Here is a 16500-nt window from a genome sequence, read left to right as displayed (position 1 = left end):
GAAGTGGGGGGTGCAAAACAACAGCCCAGGTGGAGAAAGGTGTTAAAAAAAGAAAGTGGTGGCAGCAGGCAGGCTCAAACTCGTAACGCGAAGGAGTAAAAAAACAAAAACTTCTTAGCCAATACCTCCATCGCGCAACTAGAAGTGGCAAGTGTTAAATTTAAGCATAATCAGTGTAACGGAGACGATGACTTATGAAAATGTTGATGAAAAAAGCGACCCCTCCTTGTAAAAAAACGGGCGAGTTGAGGGTGAAAGAATGAATGTTTTTTCAACATTTGTCGTCCAAGACATTGAATTTCAAAACGATACCGGTTTCATCAGGATCCGTCGTGTGTGTCAAAAGTTTTTGTGAGACATACAAACACACACGCACACACATTAAAAAAAAAAAAAAAAATGAATATTTTTGGTTCTAATGCAAAATTCAACCTAAAAAAAAAAAAATACTGAAAAGAAAAGATTGATATAGTAGTTTTTCATATATATAAAAAAAATTTTTTTTAATGATTTTTAGCGATCAATTATTGTCATAGTAAGGTTGATTTTAAAATCTCGGTTGTTCGAATTAAGTTGTCTCCATTTATTAAATGTGACAGAACAAGATACACCATTCTCGTTTCATCTTAAAATTTGATTTTCTTAGTTTAAAAAATGAACAAATTCCTTGATCAATTTATATGATATTTTCATTCTATGGCGGATTCATAAAGATTTTTATGTATTTTTGTTTTCTAATTGAGCTGAATTCTGGACTTGCATCAATTTTTCTTATTCCATTTCTATGATAAATTGCCAAATGTTTTTAATCTTTAATCGATTACAGCAATCATTTAGTTTGTGTTAGAGCCATTCGAATAATAATTTTTTTAAAAAATCCAAAAAATGATGGCAAAAAGAAAAACATGTATCATAGAGAAAAGAAAGTTATCCAACTGTAAATATTAATTGTAGTTGTACTGAAAAATTGGCAGCATCAATTTAGTCAGAAAAGCTTTGAATTGTAAAGAATTCTGTGTAAAATAATGGTATTATTAATCCAGTCAGGATCAGCAGAGCATAGATCCCTTCCCATGTTAAGACAAAAAAGCTATGACTAAAAAATTCAGAGATTCAGTATATTTTATACAGCAATTCTAGTACCTGATTGGGTTGTTCTTATCGCCCCTGGCTATAAATATAATTGTCCAAATCTTTTTGATAATGCCCATTTTGTTATGCCAAAAGTATTGCAACAGAGCTGCCAATGTTTGCTTGGCTTGTGCCGACTTATGCAAGCCACGTGCATCCTTCTACTAATGTTTTGTTCAGTCATTGTCATCTATCATTTTGAGACGTGACCAATGAGTGTGGTTGATTAGCTGTAGTTGGATACTGATTGCCAGTGACCCGACCCTTGTTCAACTGCTGTGCTCTGCCAACACCCCAACCTGAAGTCTCTGCAGTGATTTCATCAATGGTTCGGGCATATAGCTTGTTACCCAGGGAAGAATTAATTTATAAAGGAAAGCTTTGGTTATGGCATAAAACAAAACAACCAAACCAAACACCATGAATAAATATTTGAAGATATAAAGCACTTAAAGCATAAAAACTTTACCAAAATAACTGGATTCAGCATTAAATAACCCAAAAAGGATTGATATGCCATAAAACGAAACAACTACCCTCTCTGCCTGAGTAGCACAAGCATATCCCAGCTAGGATAGCTGAAGACCAGCACAACAATAATTACAGAGAACTTGGTCAAGCTTTTAGATCTGCAGGTGGTCGACCTTTGATGAAATGATGAGGAGTTAACTATCTCATGTGAACTTGCACAAAATTGCTGTTCATGGTCCACCATAGTTGTAAATGCCATGCAAGATGCAGGCTTGATCTGACTAGAGTGAATATCGCTGCAACAGCATACAATGACATATCTAATAAACATCATATGAGTCTATTGAACATATGTACACAGTGTGATGATTTATGGAAGTGGAACCTAGTTGGTGACACGAGTTGCATGGACAGGATTGTTATAGAATGATACACTGAATGTGTTATGTAATTCTTAGAAACAAGCCTAGTTCTGATGATCTCAGAGGATGATTACATCTGGACAATATAGGGATATGTGTACAAAACGGTATTTCAATGGTAAGAATGAATCCAAATTCTTGGGTTAAGTAGATGTTAAGATACTGAGATAGCAGAGTTAGTCCATAGGGGAATGCCAATGAAAGCAGGGAAGGAAACCATAAAAATGGACTTGAGAAAAAGAAGGATAAATAAAGACCTGGCCAGAAATAGGTTAGTTTTTAAATCAATTTGTAAATGCCATCTAACACACGCCAGCATGTAAAACAGAGGTTAAAATAATATAACGATGTCCAGAATGTATTACCATTTATAGAGTCATATAAACGATAATAATAACGAAGCAAAAACAAGTCTGGATGTTAGTCTAAAATTCAACCTAATTTAAAAAACTAGACTACAGAAAAGTTTTTATGATATAGATACCCCGTCACAAAATGAGAATATCATATTCCAAAAGTTATGTAAATATATTAAATAGTTTATTTTTGTTTTAAACTTTTTTTTTTTTTACAAAGGAGTCACCACTTGAGGCCACTCGAGGACAGGGATTAATGAGTGTACAGTAGTCAACTGGACAATATCGTAGTAATCTAATTGATATGTCGTGTATAATGCTAAGTAAGCGTTAAACAACCAACTTGTTCTAGTTGGTATCAGTTTATGAATATGAGCTATCTGCTCATATGAAAATTATCCTTAATTTGCATGTCACTACATCTCTCTATAACGGAGGGGGCTTTCTGCCACGAGTACTTTTTGTACTTCTTCTCGTGCCCTCCTGAACATCTTCCTTTATCTCTCTCCGTTTCCTTGGAGATCTTGATCCATCACATCTTTCTCTATAATCGAACTGTTCCTCCTGCGTATTCTGATCTTCCTCTTCTGCCTTGTCACATTCTACTTCTTCCTCTTTTATCTCGTCCCTCTCTACTTCTTCCTCCACAGTTTCATTCTGCATTAACTCTTCTGTTACATCAATAGCGGGCAGCTCTGAAGGCATTTCCTCATCCGATTGTTCTCCTTGGGATCTTATTTGGTCAGCATGAGCTAGAACACTGTTCCCATTTTCTTTATTTAATATTACAGTATTATGTCCTTTCTGCATAATAAATTCTGATGTCTCGGCTTCCGTATTTCTATTTCTTTTGTACCACATCTTTTGATTTGTGGCAAATAACATAGTTAAAGGGGACCTTAATTGTCTGCCCATTAAGGCAGATGGACTTTCTGGCCTGCCTGCCTGTGAAATTGTTCTATAACTTAGTAATAATCTTGGTAGGAAAGCATCGATTTTCTTCTTCTGTTGCAAGCTTTTATGCCCTTCTTTACCATCTGGACCATCCTTTCCACTATCCCGTTACTTTGAGGGTGATAGGGAGGGGTCTTGTAAGGTCTGCATCCTATTTTTCCTAACCATTCATGCAATTCAGCATCCGCAAATTCTGGCGCGTTATCCGTCACCAATGTTCTCGGTATTCCATTTCTCAAAAATATTACTCTTAGTATCTGTTTTACGGTGGTACTTTTTTTATCAGGTACTTTCACCACTTCAGGCCAACCTGAATATGCATCTACTAATATTAATAATATTCCTATTTCATTGACATAGGCATGATCCATGTGTACTCTGCTCCACGGTTCTGCTTCTCGGGGCCTCACATGTATTTTCTTTTACTTGAAATTCCTGAGTTCTGTGCATTTTTTGCATCTTTTTACGTAGTCCTCTACGTCTCTTGAGTACCCCGGCCACCATGCTTCCAATTTTAATCTTCTTTGCATAACTGCCACTCCACAATGTATGTTATCATGTACACTTTTTATAACCTGTCTCCTCTGTGTTTCTGAGGGAACTACCAAGTCTGCATTACATGTTACCCTCTTTTCTATCGTCAGTTTATGTCTTATTTCTTTGAATGGTCTTTCAGCCATTGAACAATTTCTCCAGCGATTCTCTTTTATCCTCAACATTATTCTGTTTAACACTGTGTCATTTGTAGTTTCAGTAGCCATTTTATCTACAGATATTACATCGGTTTCTACAAGGTTCAGGAATGTGTCTTCAAATTCCTCGTCGTTTTTGTCCTTGTCCTCTCTATAAAACTTCAATCTAGATAAGGCATCAACGTGCAGTATCGTATTCCCTTTAACATACTCAATGTCAAAGTCGAATGCCATCAGTCTGATCGCCCGACATAATATTCTGGACGTAACTTTTGGTAGTTCTTTTCTTGGGTTGAAAATAAATTCAAGTGGTCTGTGATCATTTTTCAACAAGAATTTTTTTCCCATCAAGAACTGTCTTGCTCTGTCCGTTGTCCAAACTATGGCTAGTGCCTTCCTTTCTATATTAGAATAATTTTGTTCAGTCATTGTTAATCTCCTCGATAAGTGCATTACGGGATGACCATCTTGTGACAAAATACCAAATACGGAATGCTCACTAGCATCAGTAGTTAGTTATGTCCTCCTTAGGGTAAAAAATTTGTACTATTGGCTTTTTCGCCAGAATCTGTTTTAAGTTTTCAAAGGCTTTCTGTTGGTGTTCTAACCAAATGAACTCTGCATTTTTTTTTCTTAACTTCGCAAACGGTTCTGTCAACTCATTGTATTTTGGTACATATTTTCTATAAAAAATTACCAAACCCAAGAAAGACTCCAACTCTTTTTTTTTTTTTTTTGGTCTAGCCACTTTTAGAATTTTCTTTATTAGCGCTTCATCTGGAGAGATCTCTTCCTTTGATATTGATTAACCCAAAAATGATATTTCATGACTGTTGGTTACACACTTTCTTGTATTTACTGTCATGCCAGCGTCTCTTAACCAGTTCAGTATATTTTCAATTTTTTCTTTAAATCATCTTCATTTAAATCTCCAACACATATCTCGTCTTGATAACAGATGGTATTTTCAACATTTCCTATTACTTTTTCAATAGCTAAAATTGCACTTGCAGTTTTTATGCCATACAGCATCCTTTTCCACCTTAACAGGTGTGTTTATCGTCATCACTTCTTTAAAATTTTCATTTATGGGAATTTGGTAGTAAGCTGATTTTAGGTCTATCTTCGAAAATACTTTCATTCCGGCAAGTTTATGTAAAGCTACTTCCACATTCGGAATAGGGTACAAGTCGGTGCAAACTTTATGGTTCACCCCTATTTTATAATCTCCACAAATTCTCAAGTCCTCGTCTTTTTTTTTTTTTTTTTTTTTTGATACCACAATGGGTGATCCCCATTTACTTTCTCCTGAAAGGACAGGTTCTAATAAATCTTCCTTTATTAACTTTCGCAACTTAGCTATTACTAACGGTAATAAATGCACTGGTACTTTTCTTGCTTCGTAGTAGGAGGGGGGGGGGCATTTTCTTTTAATTTCAGGCTAGCTTCATAATTTTTTAATTTTCCTGTTTTTTCCATTTCTATCTCATTAATGAACTTCATTGAATTTATTTTTAATACATCATTCCCCAATAGTCCATGCGTTTTTCGGGAATTTGTAACTATAATGGGTACTACTTCATATTTTTCTCTTAGTTCTATTGAACCTTCAAAGTAACCCATAATTGCTATAACCGAGCCATCAAACTGACGTAATTGTATGTTGCTTTTTTTTTTAAACGCGGTTTTTCCATTTTTTTCTCACAAATTTCTGGGAATTATGGTTACTTCACTGCCGGTATCAATTTGCATTTCAACAACACAATTGTTGATTTTCATTTTTATTTTTGTATCTCCATTCCTTGATCCAGTATTTTGTATATTATCCTTCTTTACATTAAAAATTTGTCTATTTTCATCCTCTATTCTTTCCACATTTTTCGTTTTACATACTTCTTTAAAGTGATTCTTTTTTAAACACTTTGAACATGTTTTTCTAAACGCTGGGCATTTTTTTTTTTTTTCCTTTCATGAATTTTTCTACTGTACATATATTTTTTTCTTTTCGTTTCTACCATATACATGTCAACCATTATTTCTTCGTAGGAGTTTTTTTTTTTTATTTTGGTTGTAGGTATGTATTAATTCCTGCTGTTATATACATTCTAGACACATATTCAAGGGCATGTTTGTAAGTTGTAACTGTTCTATTAGCTTATATCTATGTACCGAATTATGCATACTTTCAATCAATTTTAGTTGAATTAACTCTTCTGTTGTCTGTTCTTCTGTTCCTAGTTTTTCAAAGTCACAATATTTACTCGCACTTCTTAACTGGTGTAAATATTTTACAATCAGTTCATCCACTTCCTGCTTCATTGCCATAAACTTGGTCCTTTCTACAATCACCAGTCTTTTCTTTGGTCTCATGTTTCCCTTGATAACCTGACTTATTTCTTCAAAAGTCATTTCTTCTAGTTCTCGAGGGTAAACCATTGTAGCAGCTTTCATAATTGCTTCACAACCAGCATTAGCCATGAACAAGTCGGTGATTTCATTCTCCCCCTTCTTGGTTTTTGTTTCCTTCAACTTTTTGCTTCTCGCATTAGCAGCAAAGCAACGCATCCAAGTATCTACGTATTCCAAGTCTTCAAAGACCAGAGAATATCCTATCGGCGACGCCATTGATATGTCATGTATAACGCTAAGCCAGCGTTCAACAACCACCTGTTCTAGTTGGTGTTGGTTTATAAATATGAGTTATCTGCTCATATGTAAATTATACTTAATTTGCATATCACTACACTAATAATAATAAATAATGACAGTAATAAAACTAAGAAAATCAAATTTATGAGAAAACCAGATGTATCTTAATCTGCCATGTTTAATAAATAAGAGACAATTCAATTTGAACTACCAAAATAAAAAAATCAGCCCTGTAATGGCTACAATTTACTATTAAAATTATTAAAAATTGTAAAAAAAAAAAAAAAAAAAGGATTTTCATTTTTTTATAAATATGCAACTACTTAATTTACATAAGTTTTGGAGCATGAAATTTTCATTTTATGGTGGGTACGTATATCAAAGATTTTTCTATTTTTGCTTTTTGTTTTAATTAGGTTGAATTCTGAACTTGCACTTAAGTCTGCTATTGATTTACAGTTATTACCATATAGATGCATGATATTATATACTTACATTTACTTTTTCAGGTAAGCAACAAGAATTTATACATTACAGATTGTGTAAAAAATACCAAGTGCTTTCAGGAAATACCCGCTTGTTTGACAAGCATCAGGGAACGTTGGCACTATTACCTGCGTATGTCTAAACATCTGAAAGATATTCAGGAAAGGTAAGCAACATTCAATGTTCTATTTGTTTTTAACGCAGATGTGATGTGGTTTGATGGGTTGATTAAGACAAATGTCAACTGCATATCCTGTAGAGGGATTACACCCAACTCCCCACCAAAAATAGATAGTCATCAGTTTTGATTTTTAAAAGAACTGTATGCAGTGAATTGTTTCCAAAAATGATGTATTGATGTCTAATAGTTATACTTAAAATTTTACAATCGTAGGAGCTATCTGAGTTGATGAATTTTGAGCAAAATTGGAATAAGGATTCTAGACAAAAGGTTTAGTATCACTATTTCTTGATTTTAATCTTAAGGGGACATATTAATGGTACAAAACTTCTGTTCAGGGAATTAATTGAACAGGTATTCTTCTAGTATATATTTATATATACTAGCAGGGCTACCCGGTGTTGCTTGGGATCATATAGAATTAAATAGACATGAAATAGTGTAACATCTTTTAGGAGAAATAGATGTTTTACTTTTAATTATTAACTAGCATTTCAGCCTGGCGTTGCCCGGTTCTTTGGAGGTGTATGTTGAGCAAAAAAAAAAAAATGCGGTCAATTTTTTTAACTTTGACCCCTATTATGACCCCTTAACATTTATTGTTTTGGGCTCAAATCAAGTTATTAAGTTAGATCCATGTCCAAGGAACCTATATCTAAAATTTTAAGTGTTTAGACCTAAAATTGGCAGAGGAGCTTGGTAGAGTTCTCAAAGGTCAAATCGTTGAACTTTTGTCCCCTTAACAGCCAAATTTCTGGCCGAAAATGGATTACAAAGATTTTCCCAAATCTCAGTACCCTGTATATCAAATTTCGAATCTGTAGACTAAAAATTGACAGAGTTATTGCGTAGGGAAATGTGCACACACACGCACACACATTCACATTTATAGATATATAGATTAAAGAACACAAAAGAAGGAACAATGAATCTTTAAAACAAAACAATGAAAAACGTTTATTAAACAGATATTGGAAGTAAACCAGCCACAAATAAGTTGGCTGTTTCTTTGGTGCAGGTTAGTATGCTGAAGCGCCCAGTGAGTCGTCAGCTTCTCCAGCAAGAGTTAAGCTGTTGCATCCAGCAAACTGTACTTCTCACCGGTCATGTGAGTAAAATAAAAAAACAAACCAAATGAAACCATTTCATGTGTTTAGAAGAAGAGAGAATGCAAATAGTAAGTCTTAAATGAACTCTGAAAGAAATTCTGGACTGTATTTTTATAATGAAACATTTTCTTTTTTTTTCTATCAATTCATAATTTTTTTCTTTTTAAAGCTTTTCATTCTGAAATGTTTTGTTTTTTTTTTTTTTTTAACTTTACTGATTGAAATAAGTTAATATTAGTGCAAACACTGGAAAAGCATAATTTATGTTTGTGCCATTTTTAACAAAAGTGTATACACTCATCAGTACATTTATAAGTTTAGCACCAAAAGAAAATATCTTTAGTTTCATCTTGGATTCGTTTTTATTTCTTTGTTTTTGTGCAGATTACCAGTTGATTGGATTCAACAGGAGAATAAGCTGCGTGTTGTCATCGGCAAAAATGCCAACATTATCTGCACCTTTCAGCTGCCCTCGGCCAATCAAAGTTGTATTTCACTTCTCGATATCAGAGGAGGTGAGAGTGAAGTCAAGACGGATCTACTCAAAATGGTAAACTGTTCCAGTTCCACACCCTCATCCTACTGTTTGTTTTACAACTTTTGTTTTTTTATATTCCAGGAACGAACAAAAAAGTGGACCCTGGCTTTTTTTGTTTTTTCTATTTTTTGTCCACCAGAACTCATATTCTATGAATAACTTTTTGACAAAGGGCAAAGAATTATTTTCTGGGTCGGCTTTTGTTTTTAGTTGATATCATGTAGAGATTTTCAACACTCCTCTTATTAATCAGCATTCAATTGTAAATCTATCGATTTCATTTAATCCTTATTCTTAAATGTTTTTTAGTCTTGATAAATTATGACTCATTAACCTAATCTATAAAAGGCGCTATGTCTGTCTGTTTGTCTCCATATTTTCAAACTCTATCTCTTCCGAAACTAAAAGTCGCTGAGCGGTGCTAGGGGCCTAAAATGTTTGGATTTTTTATGGACCGTTCTTTTATGGTTAAAATAGTTTTTAAGGCATCAAAAAAGTTATACAATTTGTACATTCATCTTAGTTTATTTTTAATCAGTTCATATGATAACGTCATGTTGGTACAGCTTTGAATGCTACAGTTTTGCTTTCGGTTTTGATTCTAGCTGATGGCACCCAAATACTTTTTTTAATTTTGAAATATATATGAAATCTGGACAAATTAAAATATCATATTTAAGCATATTTTACGACCGATTTTGTTCTAGCTGGGGATGGGGAATCCTACGGTGTGCCAGGCATTCGCTATATCATACATTCCAACTGAGAGATCTTTTTTTTTAATTATAACAGGGATAATACTATATTTGCCAGGTAGTTTTAAGTGCAATTGTTTGTATCTCTCTTGCACTTGGTTCACCAGGTATATTTGCCAGGTAGTTTTTAAAATTCGTTTTCACGTGTCCAGTTGCTTTTATAATAACTCGAATGATAGAAATCTTAAGATTTCAGTTTCTTTCCATGACATACATGAGATGTCGGTATTTCGTTATCTTTTCCCTTTCAGCTCTGCTTAACCCAGCGTCATTAGGGAAACTAACTTCTACTAAGGTTGCTTCTTTCTCCTTCTTGTCCCATATCACTCTGTCAGGTTTTATGGCTCTGTTTTCAAGGTACATAGCTGTAGGGATTGCATAGTTATAGTGGGTAGTGTACGAGTTATTTCCAACTGTTCTTTCTGATATATGTTCTCAGGACTTGCTGCTGCATTTGGTATTCAATTTTTTACAGATCGTTCAGTTGATATATTCACACGTTCTATTGTGTTGCATTGTATAGTAGACATCCTCAGGCAGAACTTCACAGTTGGGTGTCAGGTGGTTCATATTCTCTACTTCTGGGTGGCAGAACCTGTTGCTGAAACTACTCGTCTTTTTAAAAACATTTTGGATATCATATATATTTATACATCATATATTTTATTTTATTATTTTTATTGACATCATTATTGATATTATTGTTATTTAAGTTTATTCACTAAAATTACTTCTACTTAATGTAATTTTTAAACTGCAAAATATATTACTGTTTTTGCAACGTTATTGCTATTAAGATATTTCTTGAAATTGTTTTATTAAAAGAATATCTTTCCAATTTAAAGGCAAATTTTTTGCTATAAATACTCAAATTATGCTAAAAAAGTTTTTTTTTGAAAAAAAATTTTTTTTTCTATACATTTATTTTTAACAATTTTTCTTTCATTTATCGTGTGCCTTTATGTATGCAATTTCATTGCATTGTTTACTAAATAGATTGTACCTGTCATCCTATCAAATTTGATCTATAATTTAGAGTGAACTGTACTCTAGTTTTTATGCTTTAACTTTGAAGTTGATGTCTATATCCTATGCTGATGAATGGACTTGATATCATTAAAACTCAATATCGTCTCAGAAACGATCGTACACAAAACTGTTCTCATGTTGAATTCTTTATAAATCAATATTTCATAAATTTGTTTATGATCTATTTATAAATAGTACTAATATAGAAATATATCTGATAAGTAAACTGTACAAAAGTATCCATGTTTCATTTCTGCAAGAAATCATCAGGTTAAGTGAATTTTTTCTTAGTGATTGTTTTTATACCTAAGTAGTGTAAAGTCTAGCTAATTAACCAATCAAATCCATTGTTATTACTTGCTCACAGTTTGATGCTTTCATTGGCCAATGTGATAACTTCTCTCAAACAAAGGCTTCGTTAACCTTCATTTAACCCCCCCCCCCATATTTTGTTTGAGTGTTTGTTTTGGTGTATATCTTAGACATGGATCCATGATGCAACGGATAAAGTGTAAAAGCATTAATCTTGCATTATAATAGTCGTATTCTTGTCTGTTTGTTTTGTTCAGAATTTAATTAGTATGTACAAAAGGTGCACTGTTTCATAAATTAATTTTCATACTGAAAATGGACTTATATACACTTTCATTCCCGCATGATTTTTTATATATACTATGTATTGAAAAGAAATCTACATTCAATGAATACCGTAATTTTCGGGTTATGTTAAAGAAAATTTATTTTGATAATTAACTCGATTTTATTGTTTGTTGTAATAGAATCGTTTTAATTGTTCTATTTAGAAATATTATTTAAAGTTAATTTATTTTTAATTTATTTTGTTTTTAACTATAAATAGCTGGCAACAGTTGTGTTTAAAACCAGAAGGAGGCTTACTTATTTAAGCTATGAGAGTTATTTCACATGAAACCAATGAAAGTTAATTCACGCTTGATTTTCATAGACCAAGATGGATATTTTTTTATGCTTTCCTAAATCCAACATGTGATCAAGTCAAGATGTTCAGTGTATCTTAAATAGTATATGACTAATCCCTCCACCTGGCAATATGTTTCAACCGGGAAACTCCGCATATGTACAGCTAACATATAATATAAAATGCAGTGTTCTACCTGTGTTGATTTTAAACGTTTTTTTTTTTTCCTTTTCTGTCTTTTTTTTAGCCATCAAATCCTGAAGCTTCAATTCAAGAATGGGTCGAATATCTTGAACAACAGTTCTGTTAACCATCGTTTGTCATTAGCACACCTTTCTGCTGTTTGAACGTTGCTGTTCTGTTGTAGGGTGGAAGAAGAATGATGAGACTTGAAGGGAAAACTTGTGACAGTAACGTCCCACATAGCAGAGGGACAATGTCTTTTCTTGCGGTATATGAATCATCAAGACCTCAGAAACAAACGTGCGAAAAGAATCTCTACAAAGCAGACTATCTCACCCAACTATAAGTGGGGTGTGGGTATGAAGATTACCAAGACTGAACACAATTTATGTCCAGGGTTCAAAAGTTCAGACAAAATAAAACTGAAATATCTTTTCTCGTGCCATTTGTTTTGTTCTCTCAAAAAAGTAAATCACATGTAATCTGCACGAAATGTGGCATACAATACAAAGTCTTTGTCTAGAATTTCCCTTATATTCAAAAAAACAAAAATAAATAAAAATCTATAATATGTACGTATCCGCCAGGGAAAGAAAATATCATACACCAAAAATCATGTAAATTCATCATTTTATTTTTATAAAGAAAATCATTTTAAAATATTAGATTTTTTTTCCAATACCTTCTCCCTTCCCATGTTAAGAATGGCTTTTTAAAATCTCTCAAATTTGAATTATTTGGAGTTATAGATGCTTCTTTGTTAATAAAGCAAAGCTCAAAATATTGAATTTTAAGTAAACCCAATGGCATCTACTTGTCATGTTGTAGTAATGAACATATCCAAAAATTATGAAAAATGATGGGGTAGGAAATTAATTATTAATGAAAAGTTTTTGAAGACAATTAGCAAAAATTGAGTTTTGCTAAATTGGCCTAAGATTTTCAAAATTTTCAGAAAATAATTAACTCCCTTGTTACAATTCTAGCTCTTCAGTTTCCTTTTTTAGGAAAAAATCGATTTTCACTAATTGTTTTCAAAAACTATTTTTATTAATAATTAATTTTCTACCTCATCGTTTTTTCATGATTTTTGGATATGTTCATTACTGCGACATGGCAAGTAGATGCCATTGGTTTTACTAGAAATCCAATATTTCAATTTTCAAATTTCACTCTCATAACAAAGAAGCACAGTTATATAATTTCTTCAGACTGTTTTCAAGATGGCGTCATGAGATCGTTACAGTTTAATATATGAAGTGCCTTCAATTAGTTTTCAGACTTTTTTCAGATAGGCACTTTTATTGATAGTCCACACATGAAACTCTAGTCCACTTCAAAGTAATCTCATCCAGCTGCAATACACTTACTGTACCATTCCAACAACTTCTGGAAGGCCCCATAGAAGTCCTCTTGTGTGAGCGTGTCAATGACCCTCATCACAACCTTTTTCATCCACTCAATTATCTCATAGCAACAGCCTTTATGGTTTTCCTTGAGCTTAAGGAATAACCGAAAGTCACAGGGAGCAAGGTCTGGACTATAGGGAGGATGAGGAACTGTCCTGATGCCCATCTTTGTCAAATAGTCTGTGACAATTATGGAGCACCCTTGGTACAAACTTTGTGCAAACTTTGGCAATTCCAGTTCCTTGCGATTAATTGTGTGTACAGTTCTCAATCTGACATCAAACTGCGCACACTGTTTCTATAGACACACGGTGGTCCTTATCTATGAAATTCTTTATTTGGCCAATCAACTCTGGTGTTCTGACCTCCTTACTCCTCTCACACCTTTCACAGACTCCCTGCTTTCCTTGAATGCTTTATGCCACTCAAAAACTGATGCTCGATTCATGCAAGATGGTTCAAAAGTAGTCTGAAGCATTCTAGACATTTGTGACATTTTTACCGAATTTTATTGCATTTCGTTCTTTTAAAATGTCCTCATGTCCAGATTGCATTTTTGAAATTCATCAGCTGTTACAATCAGGCTTTAGTAGGGTGTATTCCAATTCCTGCTGTAGCTGTTCATTTGAACCTAAAATCATAAAAATTGGTCAGTCATCTCATAAGACGCATAGCAATAACATACTGAATTTTCAAGATTCTATGATAATTTTAATTGCTTGTACAAAAAGTCTGGAAACTTATTGAAGGCACCTCAAAGTCAACATTTTAGATGAGCACTAAAAAACATGAATATTTACAAGTTTTCTCCATCTAATTTCAGTTTCCAACTGATGCTATCCCTTTCTTAAAATGTACATTTCAAATAATCCAATAATTCCAGCTGACTTACCAGGTGCTGCCCGGGAGTCAAATAAATTGAATAATGATGATATGCTAAATCCACATATGCTTTTTTGTTGTAATTTAAAATCTGTTTGTAGAATAAGACACATGTCTCTATCATTTTCGAACAGCTATATTGATCATCTTTGTTAGTAGGTTTGTAAGAAAATCAGTATTGGGAAGAGTTCCTGTGTAGAGACGTTGATGAATGATTACACAGGCTTGTTGAAAAAGACTTCATGGATGTGTGTTGAAGTTAGTAGAAGCGTATGTCATGAAAGGTTGGTATGCTTGCAGGATTTGACCCAGGTCTTCGGGATTTTCTGTCATGGCTCGGGCTTGAGCGATTAAGCTGAGCATTGTTCAAATGTTGAAACGCCAAATCAACATTTTCTTTTCTTTTTTTGTATAAAAAATGTAATTTTTAAAAATTATTTTTAGGGTGATGGGGGTGGAGATTTTTTCTGTTTATTTTTTCCACATTTGACAAAAAATAATTTGTAAATTTTCCTGAAAAAAAAAAGTACTTTCACCTAACAATACGGTTAAAAAAAAAAAAGATCCTCCAAATCACATCCTTACACCATTCGTAGATATTTATGCTGATGACACTACTATCTATGGTAGCACAGCTATGATCGTAAATGACCAAGTTCTCTTCGACTCTCTCTCCTCTGATCTTGAGCAAGTGGTACAATGGGGAAAGAGGTGGCTTGTTACTTTTAATGCATCTAAAACCAAGCATTTATCTTTACATCATCAATGGTCTGATCCCCATCTGGCATCAATTGAAATGAATGACTCTCGTCTTGGGGAGTCCTCATGTTTTGACAAGCTTCTGGGCTTGACCTTTACTCCTGATCTAAAATGGAACATATACATTAAATCCATTGCCAAGGTCGCTGGAAAAATGATGGGATCCTTCTATCGATCCAGTAGATATCTCACTGCTGATGCAATTCTCTATCTATATAAGAGCCAGGTATGTCCAAGGATGGAGTACTGTTACCACATCTGGACAGGAGCTGTTAGAGAGAACTTATCCTGCCTTGATAGAGTTCAAAATAGAGATTGTAGCCTTGTAGAGGATGTCCTTTTCTCTTCTCTGCAGCCTCTTTCTCACAGAAGAAATGTTGCGAGTTTGTCTTTGCTGTATCGTTATTTTCATGGCTAGTGCTCGACTGAGTTCCAATCTATAGTCCCCCTCACCAAACTTTCACAAGAAACACCCGTCTAGCAGAAAACACTATCAATAATTTCCCTCACTCTTTATCTATGCCTAAACCTAAATGTAGATTCCATGAACAAAGCTTCTTTCTTAGAACTGCACGCCTATGGAATTGTCTTCCATTTTCCAGCTGACTACAATATAGTTGTCTTCAAGTCTAACGTAAACAATTTTTTGATGAGCCGTTCCATATAAGTTAACAAATTTACCGAATTTCCATTACTAACGATTACTATATTGTCCAATTGTCTACTGTACACTCTTTAACCCTTATCCTCGAGTGATCTCTTGGCCTTGATAAGTGGTGATGCCTATGTAAAAACAAACAAACAAAGAAACATCTTTTCTTGAAAAAGAAAACAAAAAAACTTTTGTTGATAAAAAAAATTGCAAAAGTGATAAAAGTAAATAAGCAATACAAAATGCAACTTTTCTTGAAAAAAAAAATATATATATTAGGTTGGTGCAAAAATAATGTTTTTGACGTTCCACTTATAGAGAAAAAAAAACATTATTTTTGCACCAACCTTATATATATATATATATATATATATATTCAGTAAATTTACAGTAAGTTTTTATTTATTGTATTTCTGATTTTTTCCCGGTTTGCTTGTTTTAAAATTCATTTGCATCTGTTACTTTGCTTGGCTTGATCCAGTGACTACCGGTCAAGCTCGAACCATAATTGACAGAAAATCCCAAGGATCTATGTTAAATTCTGCAAGAGTACTGAAAGATTAGAAACAGTCTTGGTAAAATGAGAAAAGAATGGATCTGTGTACCGATTCTAAGTCCTGGTCTAGCAGTAGCCATGTTGGATTCATTGTTTCTCTGTTTTAGTCACCCCCCCCCTCGGGCTAAAAGGCTTGGGTGAGTTATGTTGCGTCCCATGAGAATAGTTAAGGATTGGTCCAAGCTAGTGAAGATGTTTTCAGTTTCAGAACCGGGAAGAAAGAAAGAATTGCAGTGTGTTTTTAACCTTTTATATACTTAGTCAGTTGTTCAACTCAACTGAGTGATGGTCTTTGATTGGACAAGCCAGAAAGGAAGTTGACTGCTGCAACCAATCAGCAATGGTGTTA

General features: G+C 33.6%; 1 protein-coding gene across 2 annotated transcripts in view; it reads left to right on the top strand.

Moving 5' to 3' along the window:
- The window catches only part of LOC145276955 (uncharacterized), a 285323-nt gene extending 272994 nt beyond the window's left edge, over positions 1-12329 (top strand). For both annotated transcript variants that reach the window (XM_080128475.1, XM_080128476.1), the window contains 3 exons: positions 7185-7327; positions 8836-9001; positions 11958-12329. In XM_080128475.1, the coding sequence (XP_079984601.1) occupies positions 7185-7327; positions 8836-9001; positions 11958-12020 (372 nt within the window). In that variant the 3' untranslated portion in view covers positions 12021-12329. The remainder of the gene's footprint in view (positions 1-7184; positions 7328-8835; positions 9002-11957) is intronic.
- The last annotated feature ends 4171 nt before the right edge of the window (positions 12330-16500 follow it).

Source organism: Euprymna scolopes, chromosome 5, assembly GCF_053919585.1.
Source record: "Euprymna scolopes isolate OS-2025 chromosome 5, ASM5391958v1, whole genome shotgun sequence".
Taxonomy (NCBI): domain Eukaryota; kingdom Metazoa; phylum Mollusca; class Cephalopoda; order Sepiida; family Sepiolidae; genus Euprymna; species Euprymna scolopes.
The sequence above is the reverse complement of the archived record's forward strand: the minus strand, read 5'-3'. Positions and strand labels throughout refer to the sequence as shown.